Source organism: Carcharhinus amblyrhynchos, chromosome 6 (genome assembly GCF_965287045.1).
Source record: "Carcharhinus amblyrhynchos chromosome 6, sCarAmb.v2.hapA, whole genome shotgun sequence".
In the NCBI taxonomy this organism is placed as follows: Eukaryota; Metazoa; Chordata; class Chondrichthyes; order Carcharhiniformes; family Carcharhinidae; genus Carcharhinus; species Carcharhinus amblyrhynchos.
The window spans coordinates 41846980-41873626 of record NC_137329.1 but is presented as its reverse complement, the minus strand read 5'-3'; the positions used below and the strand labels follow the sequence as shown (position 1 = coordinate 41873626).

The 26647-nt window shown below is 40.9% G+C and overlaps 1 protein-coding gene across 3 annotated transcripts; it reads right to left on the bottom strand.

Annotated features, from left to right (window-relative positions):
• gatd1 (glutamine amidotransferase class 1 domain containing 1) lies at window positions 1–25820 on the bottom strand. 3 transcript variants are annotated; one of them, XM_080190313.1, is made up of 8 exons: window positions 25633–25815; window positions 21236–21312; window positions 20191–20296; window positions 19399–19506; window positions 14689–14783; window positions 11844–11937; window positions 6460–6571; window positions 1–3452 (listed from the first exon to the last, which is right to left on the bottom strand). In XM_080190313.1, exons 1-8 carry the CDS (start codon window positions 25679–25681, stop codon window positions 3446–3448), a joined length of 648 nt encoding a protein of 215 aa, XP_080046439.1. In that variant the 5' UTR covers window positions 25682–25815; the 3' UTR covers window positions 1–3445. The 3 variants fall into 3 exon arrangements, with proteins under 3 accessions (XP_080046439.1, XP_080046438.1, XP_080046440.1); XM_080190312.1 differs by lacking the exon at window positions 1–3452 and adding an exon at window positions 3459–4640 and having other exon boundaries at window positions 25633–25819; XM_080190314.1 differs by lacking the exons at window positions 1–3452; window positions 6460–6571 and adding an exon at window positions 11221–11471 and having other exon boundaries at window positions 25633–25820.
• Between the last annotated feature and the right edge of the window lie 827 nt (window positions 25821–26647).

Below are 26647 nucleotides of genomic sequence, written 5' to 3'. Positions count from 1 at the left end.
AATGCAATTAAAATCTTAAGTTAAAAAGGTAATGATGACCATGAAAACATGGTTGATCATTGTTAAAAACCCACCTGATTCACTAATGCCCTTTGGGGAAGGAAACCTGTCATCCTCATCTCACCTGTGACTCCAGATTCACAGCAATGTGGTTGACACTTAAATGCTGTCTAAAATGGCCACTCATGAGGGGTGATGGGCAATAAATGCTGGCCGACATCCCATGAAAAAAGTAAGTTTATGCTTGCAGTTCTTCAGTTAATAAGATTTTATCCAAACTCGTGGAAAGGTGTCAAGGAGAAACTAGGTGCTCCTTCATGAGGGGAGGGAAAACATGAGTGACTGTCTCCAGGTACTTTCCTCAGTTTTTGGACAGATGCTTAAATCTTGTTCCAATGATTCTTTTGCTCTTGGCCATGCCAGAACTAATCTGTCAAAATTCTTAAGATGGCTGCAAGATGCATCCCTTTGAAAAGACACCACCTCCCTCCCACATTTGGCAATGACAGCCAGCAAACTCAAGCAGCCTCTTCTCTCTGCTGACCACACAGAACCTCTGTTGACATTTATTCTTTTATGGGAAACCTGTAACCTGATATCAAAGATGACTTGCTCTGCTCTCTTCCCCATGGCAACATGAAACCAATTAACTTTGCATTCAGGTAACTTATCCTTGACCTGTTACAAATCCTAGCTGATGTTATTGCTGGACAAGTCAGATTCTGGAGTGAAATCTGGCTTGATATAGTTTTAAAAAAAATCATTGGAGGAAGGTTACTGAACAAATTCAGAGTCTGCTTATGAACTTTTAACACAAGAATAAAATGTTTATTAACAAGAAAAAAAGAACTGTATTGCACCAGACAAAACGATTAATAAGATCTTAATACAAACAAATGATTCAAACTCACTGTTCCTTTTACCATAGTAATATCTTAGACAAATTCACAAATATAAAACTATTTACAAATGTCTTATATTTTAATACGCAGATTAACCATGGGGTACATGAATTAACTGTGGTGAGACACAGTTCCGAAGTAAATGGCAGATGCAACCGAAGTATATTCCGCAGATTTCTCAGCAATCCACCAAACGTTTGTTGCATTGTGATCCAGTCTCAATGAACTGTGTCTTTCTCACATGGATAGCTGCAAGAATGACCCATCTTGCAGAGTTTCAATTTCACCTGAAATTCCTTTCCCTAGATCTGAAAGTACACTCAAGTCCATGTTCCAAGCCCAATTTCAGATTGTCAGCTAGCCAAGCAGAACATCATTGCTCTAACAAGCCCCAGGAAGAAAACATCAACCTTCGGTTGCCTACTTGGATCTTAAGAGCTTACCTCAAGCTTGCTTTGCTTTATCTCTGCTCCTTACAACTCTCTAACTTGAAGCCTATTGCTCTGCTCCTTTCTTTCAAGCTGGACCTCTCCCTGATCCTTGTCTTTGTTTCTGCCTGGGACTTTCCCTGGGGTCTCTCCCTGGCCCCCTCCCGTGCCCTGCTTCTTCAGCCTCAGCTGCTTTTCACACTGTTTGCCCTTCTTTGCTTCTGTTTAGGGGCAGCCTCCTGCCTGAAGACGAGAACCTGGAAATGCACGTGTGCAGTCATTTCCTGGCCGGCACGTGCGTAATCGACCTGTTCCCAACCACTGCGTTAAGATTAAGGCAAGCATTGAGTTTCATCACAGATCCTAACTCCCTTTCATCTTAGAAGTAAATGGATAAGTTCCAGCACAACAGTTTACAAGCCCTAGTACCTTGAACATCTTTATCACACTATGTGAGACTCAAATTACTCATGATAAACTCAGACTGTCATCAAGTGTAAATACCTTGCAGATTCTTCTGTAAAAATCAAACCACTCAGGCTGTGTGGCAGACTGCGGCATGACTCAGAATCGTACGAAGTTTAAAACACAGGAAGAGGCCATTTGGTCCATACATGACTTTGCCAGCCAAAAGAGGAGCCATTTCCAGTACTTAGTCCAGTGTTCTGCAGGTTATGGCACTTGAAATGCATATCCAGACACCTTTTAAATTAAATTGAGGGCTTCTGCCTATACTATCTTTTCAGGCAGTAAGTACTAGATGTCCACAACCCTCTAGATTGGAAAGATTTTCCTCATCTTACCTCTAATCTTTCTACCAATCACTTTAAATCTCTGCCCCCAGTCACTGACCTCTCTGCTGATGTAAATAGGCCCTTCCCCTCGAGCTCCCTCACAATTTTGTGCATCTCAGTCAAATCCACCTCAGCCTCCTCTGTCCAAGGAGAACCCCAGCCTTACCAATCTTTCTTCAGTTGCAATTTTCCAGTCCTAGCAACATCTTCCTTATTCTCCACTGTGACCTCTCCAGTGTAATTACATCCTTTCTGTAATGAGGTGACCAGAACTGCCACATTATTCAAGTAGTCCCAGCAAAACATCCCTGTTCAAATCGTCCCAGCAAAACATCTCTGCTCTTGTATCTATGCCTTGGCTAATAAATAAGTGTTCCATATGCCTTAACCACCTTATCAACCAGTCCTGCTACTTCCATACATGCCAAGGTACCTTTAAGTTTCTGTATTCTCCCACTTATTGTGTACATGACTAATTTCATTTATTCTAAACGTAAAGCTATAGCCCAAAATATAATCTGAAAAACTTCATAATTGTAACAAAGAATGGATAATTGTATTTATTACTCACATTTTAGTGCCCAAGCCAGCATCCAAACACTCAAGTCAAATTTCCCTCAAGTTCAGTTCACAGCTATCAAGCCCTGTTCCATGGTACATTTTACAGATGTGTCACTTTAAAATCATGTGACTCCAGGAAACCATGTCACAGATTCCAACATGTACAATCATAGTTCGTAGTGTGGTCTCCAACAAATGGGAAAGCCCAGAGTGGCACCCAGACCATTTTGAATGCATTTCTGTGGCTATTTCTATTGGTAAATCTCAAACAGTCTCGGAGGGCCAAAACAACTTCTAAAATGAAGGAACTTAATGCTTTCTAACAGATTTTCTCAAGTTGGCTATACTGCTATTTGCTTATATAAAGTGTATTAATAAATTACTCCCCCAGATTTACTTCCCTGTAAGAAATGTTCATTTTTCTACAGTTATTATAGGAAGTTCCAATTTACAATTTGCTTAATCCAAGACATTTATTTGGTCACAGTTAATACAAGCAGACTCAACATTAGTAAACCACATTTTTGTTGCTCAAATCAGATTTATCAAAAGTAGTTGACAACTGTGTGCACTGACATTGTGTACAAAAGCATTTGAAAGGGAAATATTTGACCAGCCTCTTCAACAAGACTTGAGGTCCTCTTCAGCATCAGCTTTTGCCCGATTTCTTGTTTTTACTTTTGAAACTGGGAGTAGAGATTTTGTTGGTTCCAGTTCTTCAAACTGCTGAATCCTAATACGATCATGAAATAAAGTGCAATCATTTCCTGGGAATAAAAGAAAACGTTCAAAAATATTTGGGAGGTCACAAAATACATCTTTTCACTACCTACAATCAATGACAAGAAAACATAGTGCTGAACCAACCGTTTTAATATTACAACACTAATGCCACTTTGATACTTAACCCTTGTTTTTGGTTCTAGTCTGGGAATTAGTTAGTTTCCCAACTGCCAACCACCATTCATGACTGAATTCAGAAGGACCACAGAGCTTTGCTCTGATCCATTTGTTGTGGGCCTGTTCAGCTGTCTTTAACATACTGTTTAGCTGTTATTAAGTAAGGTAGTGTTGAGTAGCTTCCCATTCTTGACTGTAACATGGTTTTTGTACAAAGGGTACACTTGCCAATTCAGTGAGTGCTTAACTGTTTACATCACAAAATAACCAACTGGACAGGTTTTCTCGAATTTAACAAAGATAGAGATTAGCTTTATTATACTTAACCTTATCTAAAGAAAATGAACATGCTTCATCTTTCTTGCAAACCCACAGTTGAAACTGATATGCACACACAAACAATCAGATTACAGAGTGGGGATAGATTAATCAAATTAGAATCCAGAAAATTAAGAGAAGCATATAGTCTGTGGAGGTTGGCAACTTGGCTGAACTTGGTCTTGCAACAGTCCCTCAGTGGTCCTCAGGGTGATGCTGCAGTATCAGAGCAGTTTAAAGATGTAGAAAGCTGACTTGGTTATGCCCCTAAAGGCAGTGGTGCAACTGGACTTGCTTCAAGAAGCCTCTGTCTACATCAGGGTGTCTTCAAGTGGTCATGGTCAGCAAAAAGGATTTGAAAACTTCCAAGTTCATTTGGAGACAGAAAGGAAGGAACCACCCCAAAATTCAGCTGCTAGCCCTCTTACTGCACAGAAAGCAGAAACTTAAACACAAAAAGTGGGTGTCATACATTACCGTCGCCCAATGATTCAAATATGGTAGTTACTGGTGTATTTCCCCATATCTTAATAATTCATGCTGAGAATCCCTTTCCTCAGTCAAGGTCCTTTTGTTCAAGTGATGGGTTTAAAGCACATTCTCATTGTAGCTTGACAAGTTCATATCTTGGAACCCATGTCCCAGATGATAGCCTTGCTAATGGGAGTAGGATATGTGGCTCACTATATGCTCCTGAAGTTATTGTCCATGAGGAGACTTTGCAGATGTGATGGCTCCTAGTGGATTGAATGTGGAGAGTACAGTGATGCAAATTGAGTACCGTCACTGTTTTAAAAAGTTTCTTGTTTATAAAAGTTTAGATTGTATTTCCAGTCCTTGGATTAAAAACTGTTATTTGACTAAATATGTTTTTGTGACATTGTCTTTGGTTACCTATTCTTGGCATTTCAACATGCACGTAGTCTATTATTACACTTTCACCAAGTTAGTGTCTTATTCTAAGGTATGCCTGGTTCTGCTCCTGGCATTTCCTTTGACACTACAGTTCTGAGTCAGTGTTGGAGTTCTAGCTTGATGGCGATGCAGTAGTGAGAGATTTATTGGGCCGTGAGTTTACACATTTATGATGGTGTATGATTATGCTGCTATTTGATCAATGCAACCTTATGAATGCACAGTTTTGAGTTCCTAGATCTGCCTTTCATCTGTTTTACTTAACATTGTCACGAGTGCAGTCACTCAACAATTTGTCTTCACTAGGATTATGCCATATTCACTCTTTGCCCAAGTATTCAGAGTAGCAAGTCTCCTTGCACTGCAGAGAGGAATTAATAATTTAAATATAAGGAAGACAGGTTTAAAGGGCTGAAGACAAACGTATCATTTGGGAATTGCATTAATCCCAGAGTACAAGAGTAAATGAAAATTGAGATGGTTATTAATGATTAGAAATGTGGTGCATATTTAACAGAATGGAAACCAAGCAGCTACAAACAAACACAGACTATTAACCTTACTATAATGGTGTAAAATAATGAAATCAGTCAGATTATCTGTACACTAATAACCTAGTAAACCAACGTTAGCATGGATTCAGAAGGGAAGCACTACCTTCCAATATCTTTTGATTTCTATGAGAAAGTGATATTCTAAGCAGGCTAAAAAAATGTCCCATGATACGGACCCAGTCTTCCAAATGGAATTCAATAAAGTTTGACATATAAAGCAATGTTAAACTCCAAACTATGGGAATTTAGGGCAATCTTGGGAATGGAAATTGGCCAAAGGTGGAAACTGTGTACTTGCCAAAAGAGCTATACGAATATGGGGGAGGGGGATGGCAGCTTTGGTGCAAACTGAGGTACTCAGGAATTGGTATCAGGATCACTACTGCTTTGAATTTACATCAAAGGATTGCATTCATAAACTCAAGAGAATTGATAATGTTACCAAATTAAGGAAGGCAATTAATATCAATGTGATATTACAAAATAGAATACTGTTGTTAAGGAGACGGAGGTGAACTTTTGCGGTAAACCTGAAAATTATTTCAAAATGACTTATGTTTACAGGACAAGTGGAAACAAATTCAAGCTAATAAAAAGCAAACTTAAGACAAGTATCAGTAAGTTATAAATAATGATTAATAAACAGATTGGATTTCTGGATGGTTAGTAGAGATGAAAACTCTTGAGATAATTTAAGAAACAATCGAAGGTTCTAACAGGAGACAATAGAACTTGAATGCATAAATATTAATGAGCCAAAAATCTTCCACGTTTGTAAATGTGTGTTCAGCAGTATAATGTCATATAGACATAACTGATCACAACCATTTCCAATGGATCAACAGAAAGATGTATGTTTATTATTCTCCAGTCTGAAAAACATTGTTCATCTAACAACTTGGTCAAGAATTAGTTGAACTCACATGGCAATGCTAGAAGAGTAAAATGTGAATATCAGCAATGTTATTTATACCCATGGTTCAGCATGGGAATCCAACACTCTGCTACTCAAGTTATGAAGTAGCCCCCTCTGATATGTCAATGGATAAAACTCTTTGCATCAATTGATTCTCAGATAATTTCTCACCTTGCATTACAGCAAAGAATAAGGTTGTGAATGGCCGAGAGTGTAGATTGGTCATTCTGTCCAGTTATAAGGTGCCTGTCAAACACGACGTGTACGGCATCGGGTTTACTAGCTAAAAATAAAGAAACAGACATTGTAATGCCACTTAAGGTCTAATCATAGCATCCAATCTTCACACTGCCCCTTTGGTTCCTTCCCAATTCTTAAACGGCAGTTGATTAACCATGACTTGATTTGAAGATTTTGGATGTGTGGTCTCTGTGTTAGGAGATTTCACGTTGATCATTTTAGGTTTTTTGAAAGAATGCCAGATACTAAGAGCAGCTGTTTTTGTAAATTAAACCTATCTAATTTTTTCCTGTCCTTTCTTAAAGGATTTCACTTAGCATAGCTATGATAAGACCACAGAACCATAGAATCCCTACGGTGCAGGAGGCGGCCATTCGGTCCATCGAGTCTGCACCGACTCTGCAAAAGAACATCCAGGCCCACCCATCTGCTAATTTACCATGACTAATCTACCTAACCTACACATGTTTGGACACCAAGGGGCAACTTAGCATGGCCAATCCACCTAACCTGCACATATTTGGACTGTGAAAGGAAATTGGAGCAACTGGAGGAAACCCATGCAGACACTGGGAGAATGTGCAAACTCCACACAATTACCAAAGGTTGAAATCAAACCCAGGTCTCTGCTGCTGTGAAACAGCAGTGCTAACCACTTTTCCACCGTGCTGGCCCTATTTAACCATCTGTAATGTTGCTTGCAGGACTATTCTTCAATGAAGCATTGCTACCATCACAGTATCCCAACTCTTTTCCAGCTTATATCCGTAATCTCTTACTTTCTAGGAAGAGTCACCTGGATAGTGACCAAGTATGAGAGTTTTTGCAGTTGTCCTTGTCATGGTAATTCAGCACAGAACAGGACTCTTCTCGATGGTAAGGCAACATAAGAACAGCACATCTAAATAGGGTTGTTGTGGGTGATTTTAATCTTCCTGGAGTGGATTGGAAGGTGCCTAGAGCTGGGAGTTCGGACAGGGAGGAATTTGTAAAATGTGTGATGGAAGGGTCCTTGGAGCAGTATGTAACTAGCCTGACCAGGGAGGGGGCTATACTGGATTTAGTTTTGGGTAATGAGCCAGGTCAGGTGGTTGAGGTTGCAGTAAGCTAACAGTGACCACAAGTCTGTCTACTTTAGGATAAAAATGGAAAAGGATGAGTGCTGTCCGAAGGGGAGGATGCTGAACTGGGGGAAGGCAAGCTATAGCCAGATTAGGCAGGAGCTGATGGATACTGATTGGAAGAGGTTGTTAGCGGGTAAGTCCACGGTCAGCAAGTGGGAGGCTTTCAAGGGAAAACTGAAAAGGTTGCAGGAAAGACGTGCTGGTAAAGAGGAAGGATGGGAAAGGCAGGATTAGAGAGTCGTGAATTACAGGGGATATTGAGGACTTGGTCAGGAAGAAGAGAGAGGCATATGTTAGGTCTAAGCAACTGGGAACGGAGTGCTGGAGGAATAAAGAAAGAGCAGGAGGGAGCTCAAAAGGGGAGTTAGAAGGGCGAAAAGGGGGCATGAAATGGCTTTGGCGGATAGGATTAAGGAAAATCCAAAGGCATTTTACTCTTATATTAGGAACAAAAGGGTGGTTAGAGGGAAAAATCGGTCCTCTTAGGGACAAAGGAAGGGAACTGTGCATAGAGTCTGAGGGAATGGGGGAGATCCTGAATGAATACTTCGCGTTGGTATTCACGAAGGAGAGGGGCTTGGTGTCTTGTAATGTCTTGGAGGGAGCTGTAGACCAGTTGAAGGAAATATCCATTACGAGGGAGGAAGTGTTAGGGTTTTTAGGCAGCATAAAAACTGATAAAGCTCCGGGGCCTGATGGCATTTATCCCAGGCTGCTAAGGGAGGTGAGAGATGAAATTGCTGGGCCTCTGACGCAAATCTTTGTCTCTTCTTTGGACACAGGCGAGGTCCCAGAGGACTGGAGGATAGCTAATATGGTACCGCTGTTTAAAAAGGGCAGTAGGGATAACCCTGGTAATTATAGGCCGGTGAGTTTGACGTCAGTGGTAGGAAAGTTGTTGGAAAAAATTCTTAGGGATAGGATGTATACACATTTGGAGCGTTGCGATCTGATTAGGGATACGCAGCATGGCTTTGTTAAGGGAAGGTCTTGCCTTACGAATCTGGTAGAATTTTTTGAGGAGGTGACAAAAACGGTTGACGAAGGACGAGCCGTTGATGTCGTCTATATGGATTTCAGTAAGGCATTTGACAAAGTCCCTCACGGTAGGTTGGTAGAAAAGATTAAGGCTCATGGGATACAGGGACAGGTATCTAGATGGATTGAAAACTGGCTAGGCAACAGGAGACAGAGTGTAGTAGTGGAAGGGTCCTTTTCTAGCTGGAGGTCTGTCACCAGTGATGCCACAGGGCTCAGTACTGGGACCTCTTCTATTCGTAATATATATATAAATGACTTGGAAGAGGGCGTACGTGGTGTGATCAGCAAGTTTGCAGATGACACCAAGATGGCAGGATTGGCGGATAGTGAGGAGGAGTGTCAGGTGACACAGCAGGATATAGATAGGCTGGTATATTGGGCAGACAAATGGCAGATGGAATTTAATCCTGATAAATGCGAGGTGATGCATTTTGGAACGAATAATGTAGAGAGGAGTTACATGATAAAGGGTAGACCTATTAAGAGTATAGAAATGCAGGAGGACCTGGGAGTGCAAGTGCACAAGTCTCTGAAGATGGCAACACAGGTGGAGAAGGTTGCGAAGAAAGCTTATGGTATGCTAGCCTTTATAGGAAGGGGTATAGAGTACAAGAGCTGGCGTCTAATGCTACAGTTGTACAGAACATTGGTTAGACCGCATTTGGAGTACTGCGTCCAGTTCTGGTCACCTTACTACCGGAAGGACGTGGAGACCCTGGAGAGAGTGCAGAGGAGGTTTACCAGGATGCTGCCTGGTACGGAAGGACTGGGTTATGAGGAAAGATTGGGTAAACTGGGGCTCTTTTCCTTAGAAAGACAGAGATTAAGGGGGGGGATCTGATAGAGGTGTATAAAATAATGAAGGGTATAGATAAACAGTGGCAGGCTTTTTCCTAGATTGGAGACAAATATCATGAGGGGCCACGAGCTTAGGGTGAGGGGGGGGGGAAAGAGGTATAATTTGGATGTTAGAGGGAGGTTTTTCACACAGAGGGTTGTGGGGGTATGGAATGCACTACCAAGTAAGGTGGTGGAGGCAGGCACGCTGGACTTAAGGTTTACTTAGATAGGCACATGAGCGAAACAGAGATGGAGGGTTATAGGAGACAGTTTTAAATAAGGATCAGAGGCTCGGGATGTTCCTGGAAATCTAATGCTACACGTGTTGATGTTTTGTCTCTTTTACTCCGCAGGTGCATTGGTCCACCTTGTTGTCTAACGAGGGGCATGCACACAGTGGGTCGTGCGTGGGCTGCTCTTGGATGTTTCGAGAGTGGCCTAATACTTTGCGTTGTCTGTGTATGCTTAAAAATGGACCAGATGGGCACCACAACAGCTCAGTGACTATCACTGCTAGCTGTGCAGATACATGGATTTGAGCCAGTGTCTGTGGGAGTTGCGCATTCTCCCTGTGGTTGCGTGGGTTTCCTCCGGGTGCTCCAGTTTCCTCCCACACCCCAAAGATGTGCTCTTAGGCTGATTGGTGTAACAAATTGTCCCTAAATTATTCTCCCCTTAATCTGGTTTCCAATGGGGGTACCATAAGCAGAGACATGGGTCAAGGGCGGAGTAGGAAAAACACATTGTTAAGATGGTGGCGTGGGCTCGTTGGGCTGAAGGGCCTGTTTCCCATGCTGTGTTGTTCTTTGTTCTAATGAACAAAACCATAAGGGAAACTCTGGCTGATCCTGATCAATAACATTATCTATTATCTAATTTAGACAATTCATATGACCTGAAAAAATATGGAAGTGTTGGAATAATCACAGACCAACGAAGGCAGGGCAGAGGTGAAAAAGTGAGAATAATAGTTATTGGTGGCGAAGCAACACGTCAAACTTGGTTAGCTTACAACTTAACCAAAGAAAGTAAAACAAAATCGTACAACTAGTATTTGATACTGAATATTTCTGGAGAATCCAGAATTTATTAAAAAGATGAAAGTAGGTTACTCCCATTTTCTAATAATTATTTTCCCATAGCACCATGTCATACTTCTTGCTGTAACACAGTAATGTAAAAGTTCTAGTTATATTTATTAATTTATTCTGAGCCATAACTTCCTGGCACCCCAGCAATGCGGTGGGGGGGGGGGGGGGGGGGGGGGGGGGTGGCGGCGACGGGCGGTGGGGGGAGAGGGAGAAGGGTCCCCCGCAAAGAAGCACTGGGGAATTCCTCTTGGAAATTCCCATGTAAGGGTTTACCCAACAATTATCCAGAAAGGCTAATTGAATGATTGTGCTGGGCTGGGAACCATCCAAAGTAACATAAACCACCAACTTTGAATGGTTCTGCCAGTTTTACACCAATAGTTATTCTGAAAGAAGTAGAAGGAAAAGAAGCATTTCTAACTCCAGGGTAACAATTTGAAGGACTCACACTGAGACCCGCACGGTACAGCCACTGCGCCCGGCCCCACATTCCAATGTTCATATCTGATCCCACCCTACATTCAAATCAGGAAGGTGAGGTGAAACAGCGGCCTTGGATTCTTAGTGAAGACAAGTTACTATGGAGTGGCACTCTGTTGCTAAATGCCATTCTGAGGTAGTTACAAGTCTGTGTTTCAGCAAGAGACATATCAGCCATGAATCAGAGAAATCCCATTTGCTGCAGCTTTAATCAGCAGTGAAAAATTCTCTTAATACCAGATGTTTAATGACAGAGTTAGGGTTGGCTGTGATTATTCTTTATAGCTATCAGCATTCACACTCAGTCTGAAATTAATTACAGCTATTTGGTTGAGTTGCCAGAGTACCTTATCCAGTGATAGACTGCCTTCAGAAGCACATGGTGAGAAAAATAAATACATTGAGTCATGTAATGAATGCCAAGTCACTCTCCCTACATTTTTTAAAACAAAACTCACACTAATAATAATTTCAGCTATCCTTTAAACCAAAACAAATTTTAGTGTGATGAAAACGTGAACATTATCTGTCTAATATTTGCATTGATATTATGCTGCCACAATCACCCAAGCAGTAGCAGCTCAGACTCACAGGAATGCAACATTCAGCTAAACAGATATCAGTTTGATAACTTTATAGAAGATTTGTACAAACCAGAGATTTTCTTTTAAATGGAAAGGAAACCGGAAGGTCTCTTAGTTACAATCACTGGACTAATATGAAACCAGAGATGACCTACCACTGAAGGTGCCTCCAGAGTCTTTCACAAAATCCTCCACAATGATTGGCAGACTTGCAAAATCTTTCCTCCTCACTAGCTCAAAGACAGAGGGCTGCGAAGAAAGACAGCCAATTATCCATTTTTAAAAATAAATTGCAATTGTTCATCTTAAACCAAATCATCAGAACTATAGCTAAATCAGCAATCTAGAATGCTCCTGCATGGCACAGTCTTACAGTAATTAAAGACAGTCTATTTATCAAAAGATCTATAAAACAATCATTGGGTTTTTGAAAATATATATGCCTGCAATTTTTGCACAAGTTTGAGTGAAAGCTCAGCAAAATTGCCTGCCCAAAATGGAATTTCTCAGACTGTCTCCAAAATATTATAAGAAATCAAGGCCATGAGGATTTAGCAATGAGGGGAAATCATCAAAATGGCATTTTATCAATGCAATGGACAGTTGCCATACAGTAAAATAAACAAATGTTTTTCTCACCTTATAGTCTTACTTGCATATTATTTAAAATATGGGATGACACAGTAGTTAGTACTGCTGCCTCACAGCACAAAGGACCCAGGTTCAGTTCCAGCCTTAGGTGACTGTGTGGAGTTTGCACATTTCTCTCCGTGTCTGCTTGGCTTTCCTCCAGGTGCTCCGGTTTCTTGCCACACTCCAAAGATGTGCGGATTAGGTTGATTGGCCATGCTAAATTGCCCCTTAGTGTTAGGGGTAACAGAGTAAATATGTGGGGTCATAGGGATAGGGCCTAGGTGGCTTTATCATTGGTGCAGATTCAATGGGCCTAATGACCACCTTCTTCTGCACTGTGGGGATTCTATGATTGTAAGAAGGGAGAAAGGGACATCTTGAGTAATTACAGGCCAGCCAGTCTAGCTATGTTTGATATTGTTTATGTGGGTTTTAGGTTTCTGACAAGATTATGCATGGCATACTGATCAGTAAATTAAAAGCTCATGAGCTGAAAAATTGGTCCAATAACTCGAAGAGTTATGGTCGACATGTGCTTTTCTGAAAGGAAGGCTCCAGTGAGGATAGTATAAAGACTCACAACACCAGGTTAAAACTCAACAGGTTTATTTGATACTACAAGCTTTTGGAGTTTCGCTCCTTCTTCAGATGACGTGCCTGAAGAGGGAGCGAAACTCCAAAAGCTTGTGCTACCAAATAATCCTGTTGGACTTTTAACCTGGTGTTAAGGACTTCTTACTGTGCTTACCCCAGTCTAACGCCAAGATCTCAACATTTAGTGTGGATCACAGGTATCATCACTTGATGTTTATGGTGAAGCATCAATGATTTAGACTTAAATGTAGGGGACATAATTTTTAAGTTTGCAGAGGATACCAAACTGGCTGTGTAGTTGATAGTGAGGAACAAAGCTGCCAAATTCAGGAACATATCAATAGTCTTGTCAGGCAGATTGATTAGGAGCAAATGGAGTTCAATTTAGAGGAGTGTCAGATAATGCACTTGGAAAGGGAAAACAAGACAAAAGGAATACACAAAAAACATTGGAATCTGGAAAGTGTAGAGGCACAAAGGGGCCGTGGCATGTGTATCTACAAATCCCTGAAGGTAGCAGGATAGGTAAACAATGTCAAGATGACATGGGATAGTTTATTTTATTGGTTGAAGCCTACAACAGAAGAGTGGAGAGGTTATACTTGAACCATACAAACCACTGGTACGGCTAGTCCATACAGTTCTGGTCACCATATTAGAAGAAGTCTGTGATTAAACGAGACAGTGCAAAAGAGATTTACAAAGATATTGCCAGGAATAGTTAGCAATGAGAGAAAATAATTAGATGGGCTGGGATTGTTTTCTTCGGGTCAGAGCAGGCTGAGACTAGATTGAATGAAGGTGGTATTATGATAGACTGGACAGCAAGAACCTATTTTTGATTAGCAGATAGATCAATGCCAGGGGGCATAAATCTAAATTAATTGTTAAAAGGAGTAGAAGGGAGTTGCAGAGCATTTTTTAATTCCTGAAAACAGGGGACGGGATTGGGCTCGAGAACTCACTGCTTGAAAGGGCGGTACAGACAGCAGCTATCATTGCGCTTAAAAAAAAAACCTTCGTATTCTCTCTATTTTGAGCATGCACTTGAGATTCCATTAACCAAAGGGCTACAGACCAAGAACCAAAAAGCGGGATGAGGTTGGATTGTTCTTTTTTGGTTAGCATTAACACTCTGGACCAAACTGCTTCCTTCTATAATTCATGCCTTTAAGAGTTTAACTAAAGCATTACTTTTATCAAATCACTTATGAGATGCAAGCATCTCTGGCTAGGTCAGCATTTATTGTCTATCCCTAATTGCCCTTGAGAAGGTGCTGGAGAACCATCTTTTTGGACCACAGCGGTCCTTGTGGTGTAGGTACAGCACAGTAAGAGGTCTCACAACACCAGGTTATAGTCCAACAGGTTTATTTTGTAGCACAAGCCACTAGCTTTTGGAGCACTGTTCCTTCGCATCTGATGAAGGAACAGCGCTCTGAAAACTAGTGGCTTGAGTTACCAAATAAACCTGCTGGACTTTAACTTGGTGTTGTGAGATTTCTTACTGTGTTTACCCCAGTCCAATGCTGGCATTTTCACATCATGTGTAGGTACAGCCATAGTGCTGCTAGGGAGGGAGGTCCAGGATTTAGACCCAGTAGTGAAGGAATGATGATATGTTTCCAAATCAGGATGGAATGTGGTTTGAAGAGGAACTTGCAGGTGGTGGCGTTGCCATGCATTAACTGCCCTTGTCATTCTAGGTGGTGGATGTTGCGAGCGAAGGGGCTTTGTCTTCTTACATAAAGTACACTTAAACTGAGCACTTACTCCAGTTACACTATATCCCTGGAATATCCACGACTTGTCCTGGTTTGTAGCACAGCACAAAGCAGCAACTCCGTGCCCCACCACACATATTGGTTCTGCAATGAAGGCGAATGAAACAACATTAATTAAAGGCCAATCAAAATTCCTTCTTAATTATTATATTCAAGAAATTATTTAACTAGTCTTTGAAAATAGATTTAATTCAAATGCTTTATGCTGTTTTGTTTTTTTAAAAAAAATCACTGCAAACACAGGTTGGTCAGCGGCCATGGAGAACAAATTGATGTAACTTGAGCTGCAGCTTTTCAGAATGTAAAAAGAGTGAAAAATAAAACAAGTGTTGAAATGCAACCAAAACAAAGGGGTAGCAGATATTTACTAAAATAAAACACACAAGAATAGATATAATATGCTTAAAGGTAAAACAGCAGCTTGAAGAATGTGTAAATGTGGGAGGCAGCTAACAGACGAGATGAATATCTATAGGACAGGAAACTTGCAATTCAAGTTTCAAATGAAAGCAGAAATTACAAAAGCAGGGTACAATCAATGGCCCAAAAAAGAAAAACTGGCCAAAAGTTGCGTTTTTTTTAAATTAGTCTAACAATGCAAGTTAATTTCCCTTCCCCCACTATTTCTAAATGTTAATTTTGAGAAATTAAGCAATTATCAATTTCACCAAATATTAACAACTTAAACAGTAGATCTCCTCTTGCCGACCCTGAGCAGACCATGACTTAATCAGGTTCTAAGAAAAACTTTCCTATTTTGTATTTCATTATCACTTTAACATTTTAAGGAACAGATTATTTTCACCAAACAGTGGCAGTTCTTAACTGGGTAAACACAACAGTCATTGTACAAAAGAATCAAGAGCAGGACTCGGCCACTAACAAAAGTGCAGTAATATAGAGTACACTAGCAATCTTTTACAAGCTGCAGAGGAATGAACAGCTTAAAAAAAATCCAATAATATTTCTGGGAGTATTTTGGCCAGGGCACTAACACAATTCCATGTTATGTTTCCAATAGTGCCGCAGAAAATGTAAATGCCCACTTGAACAAGCAAACAGGACCTTCATTTAACATTGTATCTAAAAGCATAGTTTAGCACCAACTACATTACAAACCACAACAAAAGAAACATCAGTATATAATTCGAGACAAAGTTCATGGTTTGGTGCCTGCCATCTAGCAATACTTTCAAGAAGCTTGGGTTCAATACATCAAATAAATAAGTACATCCCACTGATAACATAAGATTGAGGGCAGGCAATGAAAGGTAGTGGGAAGTGAAAGAGCCGGCAGGAGCCGCAGAGTAGTAAAATTCATTTATTAATCACAAATAGACTTACATTAACACTGCAATGAAATTATTGTAAAAATCCCTTAGTTGCCACACTCCGGCACCTGTTCGGATACACTGAGGGAGAATTTAGCATGGCCAATCCACCAAACCAGCACAATTTTTGGACTAAGCGAGGAAACCCACACAAACACAGGGAGGATATGCAAATTCCACACAGACAGTGGCCCTAGCAGGAATTGAACCTGGGACCCCGGCGCTATGAGAGGGCAGCACTAACTACTGTGCCACTGTGGCAGCCAGAAGTGAGGGGGGGATGGCTGGAAGCAGGGGGGGGGGGGGGGGGGGGGCGCGGTGGAAGGAGCGAGAGAGGCAGCCAGAAGCAGGGAGGGGCGAGAGGGGTGGCAGGAAGTAGGGAGAGGCGAGGGGGCGGCCAGAGCGGGGAGTGTACTGAAGGCACACAATGCTTGAATGGGATAGGTGGAAACGAGTTCCAGTTTGAATGGATTTAAAAACAATTGAAGAACAAAGAACAAAGAACAGCACAGCACAGGAAACAGGCACTTTGGCCCTACAAGCCCACGGCTCCCATTTTAACACTCAGTGAGTGCCTTATTCAAGTCTTTCATCGATCGTCGACATTTTTGACTACTTCTAGTGGAACTCCACAATAAAGGGGGTGCAAATTTAAGGAAATACATGTGCGCCAGATTAAGGGAGATCCAATTCAGTGACAATTTATTGACACCAATCAGCCTAAAAAGCATGTTTTTGGGACGTGGGAGGAAACCGGAGCACCCGGGGAAAACCCATGCAAGCACGGGGAGAATGTGCAAACTCCCACAGGCATTGGTCCAAGCCGGAGATCCGACCCAGGCCCCTGTAACTGCACAGCAGACAGTGATAGTCACTGAGCTGACGTGTTGCTCGTCAATTGGTCCAGTTTAAGCATATGCTAACGGACGTGAACCACTAGGCAACTCTCGAAGCAACATCCAAGAGCAACCCTCGCACAACCCACCGCGTGTATGCCCCTTGTTGGCCAATAAGGCTGACCGAATCGCCTGTGGATGTAAAAGGAGACGTCAGTAAATATAAATAGACATACAAGAGGCTATACAGACATTAATGGAAGATCCCCAATAGCTCCAACGTAAGTGACAAGGTGAGCCTTAAAATTTGTTGGACTGCCGATAGGAATCTATTAATTCCCAGGAACGTCCTGAGGCTCTTGATCCTCAACTAGAACATTCTTTTGTATCCCTTCATCTGTAGTCTGCTCATGTGCCTATCCAGGTAAGTCTTAAACAACCCTAGTGTGTTTGCCTCCACCACCCTACTTGGCAGTGCATTCCAGGCCCCTACAACCCTCTGTGTAAAAAATGTCCCTCTAATATCTGAGTTATACCTTGCCCCTCTCACCTTGAGCCCATGACCCCTTGTGATCTTCACTTCCAACCTGGGAAAAAGCTTCCCACTGTTCACTCTATCTATACTCCTCTATTAGGCGTCCCCACATTCTCTGTCTTTCCAGGAAGAACAACCTCAGTTTGCCCGGTCTCTCCTCATAGCTAAGACCCTCCATACCAGGCAACATCCTGGTAAACCTCCTCTGCACTCTCTCCAGGGTCTCCACCTCCTTCCGGTAGCGCGGCGAGCAGAACTGGACGCAGTACTCTAAATGTGGTCTAACCAACTTTCTATACAACTGCAACATCAGATTCCAGCTTTTATACTCTATACCCCTTCCTATAAAAGCAAACATACCATATGCCTTCTTCACCACCTTCTCCACCTGTGCTGTCACCTTCAGGGTCTTGTGAACTTGCACACCTAGGTCCCTCTGTGTTTCTATACTCTTAATAGTCCTACCATTTATTGTATAACTCCCCCCTACATTAGTTCTTCCAAAATGCATCACCTTGCATTTATCTGGATTAAATTCCATCTGCCATTTCTCCGCCCAATTTAGCAGCCTATCTATATCATGCTGTATTGTCCGACACTGTTCATCACCATCAGCGGAGAAGTCAGGATGCAGAAGGAGGAAATTTTATTAAGTACTTAAAATCAACCCGAATGCGCATTTTCATTACTAAGATTCAAAGTCTTTCAGCTAAGCATGCTCTTCAGCCTTCCTCACGTTCGAAAGAAAATTAATCATTAAAATTTGGCTTTTTAAATTTGGATTCCTCTTCGAGCATTCATGCACTTATATTCATCCCCTCCACACCACAAGTGAAGTAACATTGAGTGTATCTAACTCTATATATTACTGTATATGGCTAGCAAACCATAGTGGAGGTTTTCATTATTTCAAGTAGAAACTAAACCCAAGTCCCTGAAAGTAAACGGGAAACACTGCAGCTGGGATTTCCTGGCTCAATTCTGCACAAACCCTTTGTTGCTCAGTGCCCCTGGTTTCCTGTCCTCCACCACATTCAGTTCCGGTCCTTAGATTTATTTTCCAGTTTACTAAGTCACATTTCACTTTATTGGAATAATCTTTCTATATCAAAGCCCAAGCAAATAGTTTCTGCATCAGGTTCCCAATTCTGTTTGCAGACATTTTATCATTGGAGGCCAATTGTTCATTCTTGGGAATAATTTCCAAAATCACTTCACCATTTTACTCCCAATTCTTCAGAAGCTTCAGTGCTCCATGACTTTCTTCATCATGAGGGTGGCACTAAAGAACTTAAAAACCCCGTCGGTGCTCTGTATTTTCAGATGGGTCAGAAGCTCACCAGCACCTGTCACAAGTGGCCATTGTTCTGTAAACTTTGACAACAGGCATTGTCATCACAATCAAGTTCAATCCTTGAACCACAAACACAACTTTCCAGGGTGACTGGATAGCAATCTGGGCAGGAATGTTTGACTTAATTTGACTTAATTGAGCAAAGAGGTGACAATGGCCAACTTCAGCATTTCAACCATTGCTCTGTCTGAGATCCGCCCCCTCAGCACTGACTGGAATTATGTTTTCTTCATACATTGCAAAACAAAGCACTATAATTAACAATTAGGTATTTTCTCTTTCAAGCCTCTGGCATGAGTTACAGTACAATTTTGAATAAATGGGTGGCACAGTGGCTAGCACTGTTGCCTCACAGTGCCAGGGGCCCAGGTTCAATTTCTGGCTTGGGTCACTGTCTATGTAGAGTTTCCACATTCCCCCAGCGTCTGCACGAGTTTCCTACTAGTGCTCCGGTTTCCTCCCACAGTCTGAAAGATGTGCTGGTTAGATGCATTGACCATACTAAACCAGTATGCCCAAACAGGTGCCAAAATGTGGCGTCTAGGGGGATTTTCACAGTAATTTCATTGCAGTGTTAATGTAAGCCTACTTGTGACACTAATAAATAAATTTTTACTTTAAACTTAAATTTTAAATTACTCACTTGACTCAGTGCAGAAATGCTGAAGAATCTTGGCTAGGTATCCATTGGTTGCAAGATCTACCATAGCACCAGGACAGTTAGGAATCAGGATAGCATTGTACCTAGCACCTAGAGACACAAAATAGGTAATTTAATAGGAAATTATCAAAACATTTTGGTTTAGGTTTGCCTTTAAATGTCCACTGTACTATGTAAAACATAAAATGTTAAACTTAGCATACATGATTTACTGTAAAGAAAAACTGCACAAATCACAGGGACATCATCAACGTCTCTTTTTCATCAGGTCTCGTCTGACCCTCTCTTAGTGTCTCTTGCTCTTTGTACTGCTTACACTTCAGGCTTTCTCGCCCTCTCGCTGACCTCCCTTTATATTGTGCTCACTCTTCCTCAGTCTGTTGAAGATTTTTTCATGCAAAACTGGAATACTTGGGCAACAAATTGCACTCTCCTTATTAGCTACAGAAATATGTGCGAAATGTTGTGTAAAACATTTATTGTAATTAAAACACATTACATTCATATCATCATTTAAATCAGTACAGTCTTTAAAGGTACTCACATCCTTTTCTTCTACAATTTAGACACCCATTACTCTAAATGCAAAAGGAATTCTGATGCTGCCAACCATAAACCTAAACTTAATTCTGTAAGCACATGATAATTATTTAATCCCAACTTCCAAAACAAAGCAGAAATAATAACAGGCACTGACGTAGCTGCTATTCTTAGATTACCTTCTATATTTGAAATATATAGAAAGCTGTGTCTTATAATGGATGAGGTCCCTACCATCAATTGATTCCAGCTTAGCTGGGTTTGCGTACGGTTTCATACGGAAGTCCTGGATCCAGCGTATGTTATTCTCATCCAGCCCCACAAAATCCAATGGTTTTCCCTATTACAAACACAGACAGATAAGACCCTTCTTATCAAATGGGTGCCAACTAGCTTGGGTCAGAGCTATGCTTCACAAACTGAGGACAATGGGGGGGGGGGGGGGGGGGGGGGGGTGGCGGTGGTGGTGGGTGGTGCAAAACATGCTAATTGAATATTTAATTCAACACATTAAGGCAAGATGCCAAAAACATAATCCAATCATTCTCGGTTTTGAAGTAGAATGTGAGAACTGTACATCCTAAACAAGATTTTTTAGTAATGTTAACTGATAACTCTTGTTGTATAATTCATAGAGTAAGATCAAGTATAGTCTTCAGGTAAAGGGGCTAAAAAGATTTGAATAATTGGAACAGAATATACTGACATAAATATGTCTTCATTTTAAAACTATATAACTTTTTTTATTTTTAGCTAATATCAAAGTATTAGGTGTACCCAAGAGAGTCGTGCAGAGTCAATGGGCCAAATGGCTTCCATCTGCACTGTAGGAATTCTATGATTCTACCTGAACTTTATGGTTTATTAGGACAACTAATAGTTAGGACAACTAATGGCAACTGGGAAGTTCAGAAATGGAGTTGGAGCATGAGGCTGTCATACAAACCGAAGAGCTGGCAGATTAAAGATAAACCCATTCCAAGAGTGTATATTTGAAGTGCAAGATATTTATATAGGGAACTATATTTAAAACCATCCACACACACATAATGGAAAACATATAACACAAAGATGTGACAATGGGAAGCAAGGCTTGCAGTCAGGAAGTTTCCAATAGAGATACAGATTATAGATATTAACATGCCTTTACCCTTCAATGGACCTTCCTTCCCCTTCCAATAGGTTTAGTCAGACTGCTTATTCGTACAGCAGAATGATTATGTGTATTGTAAAAATATGCACTGATTCAGTGAATAAAACATATGTCTCTGGCACTTACCCCTGGAGTAGCAATCTGCAGGTTAAAGGCTGTGTTACATAGTGTATAGGAGTGATAAAACGAGTGTGCAGATACACCTGGGGGGTCAGGACAGAAAGAAAAGCTAAATAAAAGCAATTCAGTACAATCATTACCGTATATACTTATTACATTCCCATACATGGGTATAAAATGATTGAAGTAACAGTATTCTGCTTTGTCATTACCATCCAATACTTTGAAGGATTAATCTGCTTCTCAATAGTTTTAGCTAATTTAGCAATGTATCAAAAGTAGACAATAATTTCCTCGCTGCAAAGATAAACTATTCTTAAAGGCTTTAATGAAACAGAGGATTGATAGATGGAGTGGATTCCCTGAAGCCACACTCCATTGGAACTAGACTGAGACTCACTTCTCACAGGGGTGTGAGCATAGCATGAGAATGGATGTTTTTGAAAATATGTTTGGGAATATTTGTTACTGTCTGAAAACGACTGAGTGCGCAAATGATTTAATTAAGCTGGGAAAAGTTACTAGAGATAGATTCCCTGGGAAATTTAAGGCATGAAATGATAGAAATGTGAGGTTTGTACATTTGTAATAAGATTTTACAGTGGGTTTGGGGTGCAGGTAAATAGATCGATTATTTGCATTACAAAATATATAGGGACTTTTTCTGCCACAGCTGTTTAATTTCAAAGGAAGTAAGAAACTTTTACAACTTGTAAATATTTAATGAGTAAACTATTAAATTTTATTTGACCCGAAAGTGTGTTCACTCTTCCTCAGTCTGCTTGAGATTTTTTCATGTAAAACTGGAATACTTGGGCAACAAACTGCACTCTCCTTATTAGCTACAGAAATATGTGCGAAATGATATGGAATGCTGTGTAAAACATTTATTGTAATTACAATACATCACGTTCACATTATCATTTAAATCAGTATAGTCTTTGAAGGCACTCACATCCTTTTCTTCTACAATTTAAGATGCTCATTACTCTGAATGCAAAAGGAATTTTGATGCTGATTACAGTTATGCAGCTAAAATAGTCTTAGAAAGATGAGTCCTCCCAAAGGACTCCCTATTTGGTCAGATCCACAAGTAAAGATCTTCCAGGTAGCACTCCCACATAGATAAAGACACAAGAAAACATGAAAGTTTTTACATGAAAGTGGAGAAGTTGTGAGGACAATGGAATCATAGACAAAAGGCTCTTTAAGGAGAAATGTTGAGTTGATTTGGTGTTGGCTGCATGAGGAATATCTCAGAAAAACAGCTCCAGATTGGGAGAAGGTGCACTTTGCATCAGCCACCCATTCAAGCCAGAAAAATCCCAGGCTTTGAAAAGTAGTCTTGTTTCTGAAGGCTTTTTGGATTTCCACAGTAGATTAGAAGAATGCTTAAGAGGTTGTGCAGTTGTCTTGGGTAATAATATTGGGATTTTTATAGCCAAACATCTATATGGAGTACTACCTGGAAGATCTTTACTTGTGGATCTGACCAAATAGGGAGTCCTTTGGGAGAATGTTTGTAAGACTATTTTAGCTGCATAACTGTAATCTTGCACACTGAGGTTCTCTTTTCTAGTTAATAAATTATCTTTAATTTTTAAAACCCCAAAAACATTACTGAACTTCTTGCTGCCTGGATCAGTACATCCGCTTGTCATTTTCAAAATACAAAAAATAGGAATGGCCCATAAGCCAAGGCTTCCCCCTTTGGGATTCGGTTGGTTCAGTGTTTAACATCTGCTGTCATCATAACAACAGTGAGACAAATATCCAAGGGGCAACAGGGTGACGATCCGACAAGTACATGGTTATAAACAAGAAAGATTTTAACATACTACTGGAAAATAAAATAACAGGTATTGTATGGTGATATAATCTACTATGATTTACTCGGAATTGTCCATGGGTTTTATTTACAGTCTAAGTGTAAGAGATCCTTACTTAAATTTTCCTTGCCCCCAGTGAGAATTTCAGCTGACGCCAGTAAATAGAGAGAGATTGATAGGCCAATCAGCAACAAACTCATACATAATGGTTAATGTTCAGGAAGTCTGTCTCAAGTCCAGTTTAGATAGTTTGTCTTGGCTGTGCCTCAGAAGACTGAACCCAAATTCCATTCTGGAGCCTCGAGTACATGTTGTAAGCTGAGTGCAATATTGGAGGTGCGATCTTTCAGATGAGATGTAAAAAAGAGGGTCCCTCTACTCCATGGATGTCAAGGATCCCACAGCACTATTCAAGGAAGAGTAGGGCAGATCTCCCTGGTCAACGTTTATCCCTGTAAACACTGAAAATAGTTGATCTACTCTGTTATTTTGTTGCTCTTTGTCAAACCTTCCTAAGGACAAATAGGCTGCTGCATCTCCCTAAATTAGTGAATTCAAAAGTACTTAGCTAATTATAAAGTGCAAAACAGAAAATCTTTCCTTTCCTTCGGTCTAGTACAGCTATTACTTTCTGTTTTACAAAAGAGAGACATCTTATTCAAAACTGCAAGGAAGGTCATTGCTTTGATTTAATGAAGCAGTTCTACCATTTATAATCTAAGACACAATTAAGCAGCATATATATTCCCATTATCTTTCAAAATCAAGATACAGTCCATGATACATGTCACTAATACAGAGAAAAGGGTAAAAACTTATTCAATCCTCAGGACCACAGTTATCTACATACTGAGCAATTAAAGACGCAATGCAGTAGATAGGAAATGGAGTCTTGCCTATGGAAGCAGCCCAATAAAGGAAGGGCACTACATAGAGCCAACGCTGATGCAATGAGTCAAGTGGCCTCCTTCAATGCTATAACCATTCTGTGAATGTACTGAACCAAACAAAACTATCTAGTAATAAACAAATATAAAGCATAACAATTCCTTGGAGAAATGAAAGAAGAATGCACCCTCAAGTACTAAAAAACAAAAAAAAAACTTGCCAATGAACTGAAGAGACAAAGGCAGAATGGTGGAACCTTTGCATTCCAAAAATTGGTGCACACCTGCAAACATTTATTTTTGATAATGAATTTTATAAAGTGATTATTTTATAAATGAATAAATGAAAATAGGAGAATCTTTAAAAACAAATACTGGGATCTAACTAACACATGAACTCCAAATGTCTCCTTTAGTGTTTGAAACAATGCCTTTTATATTGATCACAACATTATCAGAGAAGCAGAGTAGAAGGAATACAATAGAAGTCAGGCTTCAGATATACAAAAGCCTAGGCTGGATTATATTTGGAATACTGTGAATAACTATGCACCACACTTTCGGAAGAATATACAGTACTGGCCTTAAAGAAGGATTACATAATCTTGACTTGCATTCTCTTGAATTTAGAAAGTTAGACTAAAGTTTACTTATTAGTGAAAATCCCCTAGTAAGGTGAATTCATTGAGCTTTAAGCCATTAATGGGAATAGGTAGGATAGATGGAGAACAACAATCTCCTACTGTTGAAGAATTTAGGACTGGGAGGTAGAGATTTAAAATTGCAATCAAACTTTCAGGTGTGAAGTTAGGGAACATCTCTACACAGAAAAGGTGGGAGAAGTTTGAAACGCTTCTGAAAATAGGACTTAAAGTTAGATTAATTGCTAATTTTCAAATGGAGATTGATAATTTGCTAACAAATGGCTTATAAGAGATAGAGACAAAGACAGTTAAATGGAGTTTGGTCACAGATCAGTACTGATTTCACTGAATGGTGGATGTGACTTGAGGGGCTAAATGGCCAACTCTTGTTCCTATATCCTTAACAACAAAAGAACAGCTCAGTCAATACATGAGCCATTCAGCATGGAATTAATCATTCATGGAGTCCAAATTAGCTGATGGCAAAAACGAGGAGTAAGAAAATTACAAATTGGCATCAGCACTCCTGGTCTACAGCGGTGCCTGGGAAATAAAAATAAAAAGCAATCAGTCTTTGACTAGTTACTATCCCTTATTTGAAAGTTCATACTTCCAAATGTTGGGTACCAACAAAATGAGCTAGCTACTTAAATGCAAGTAAATGTTTACAGGGCTATGGTGAAAGTTTGGAACTAATTGGACAACTTCAGCTGGTACAGGACTTAATGACCTCCTTCTGTGTTGCAGGAGTCCAATACCTTCCACAGCCTGGCAACACTCACTGCCCAACATCATATAATAAAATTAATTTAGACCGGGCACTTAACATTGTATTTCAAAAAGGACAAGGACAGCTTATTCAGAAATATATTCCGGCCCCCTTTTTCATATTTGGACGATGTTACTCAATGATATCAGGATTAGCAAATGCAATTTATTTCCTTACAATGGAGTTGGCAACAGATTGGAATGAACCAAACACCGGCGAAGACACTCGGGTTTAATACCTCTCCGAGTTCAGAGGCAGGTTTGAACCGACCTACCTTCAGCAGCAGCGCTGAGGACAACCAGGAGGCTGGGTTTCGCAGACATAAGACTCGGTGCCGAGAACCAGGAATAAAATACAAGGGCACCAGCCTGACCCACCCAGAGTAGGGGATGGTGCACCGCCCAAACACTTCCCCGCCACCTGGTGCACCGCCCAAACACTTCCCCGCCACCTGGTGCACCGCCCAAACACTTCCCCGCCACCTGGTGCACCGCCCAAACACTTCCCCGCCATATGGTGCACCCCCCAAATACTTCCCCGCCAAACGGTGCACCGCCCAAACAGTTCCCCGCCACCTGGTGCACCGGCCAAACCCTTCCCCGCCACCTGGTGCACCGGCCAAACCCTTCCCCGCCACCTGGTGCACCGGCCAAACCCTTCCCCGCCACCTGGTGCACCGGCCAAACCCTGCCCCGCCACCTGGTGCACCGCCCAAATTCGTCCGCCGGAGTTGCTTGTTTTGACCCAGGCGTCCTGCATTCGTGACTCAAGCTCATTATTCCAACTTTTATTCACTTCTCGCCCACAGTCCCCACCGCTTCACCCCGTTGATTTATTTTATTTTCAGAGGGATAATATGTTAACCGAGTTAAGTTAAAACAATTACAAAAGGAAACGACCACATCTGAAATGAGAGAGGCAGTGGCATGGTGGTATTGTCACTGGGCTAGTAATCCGGAGTAATGCTTTGGGGAATGGTTTCACAATCCCACCTTGTCAAAAGGTGAAATTTGAATGTGGCTAATTCATGAAAGCTTAGTTTGTTACGGATGGGCAATGAATGCTGAGATGCCCAAGCCCCATGAACAAATAAACAAAAGGTAGTTGCTGCCAATGCCTCACGTGTGCTGCCTCACTCTGTCGTGGTATTGATCAGCTTCCCCCATTTAATTGCTTCTTTTAGGATTTTAGAACCAAAAATAGTTATTCAGGAAAAAAACATTCATTTTCACCTAGGTGTCACAGCTTGGTATAGTCCTTGTTCTGCCCAACACAAGAAACTACAAAGG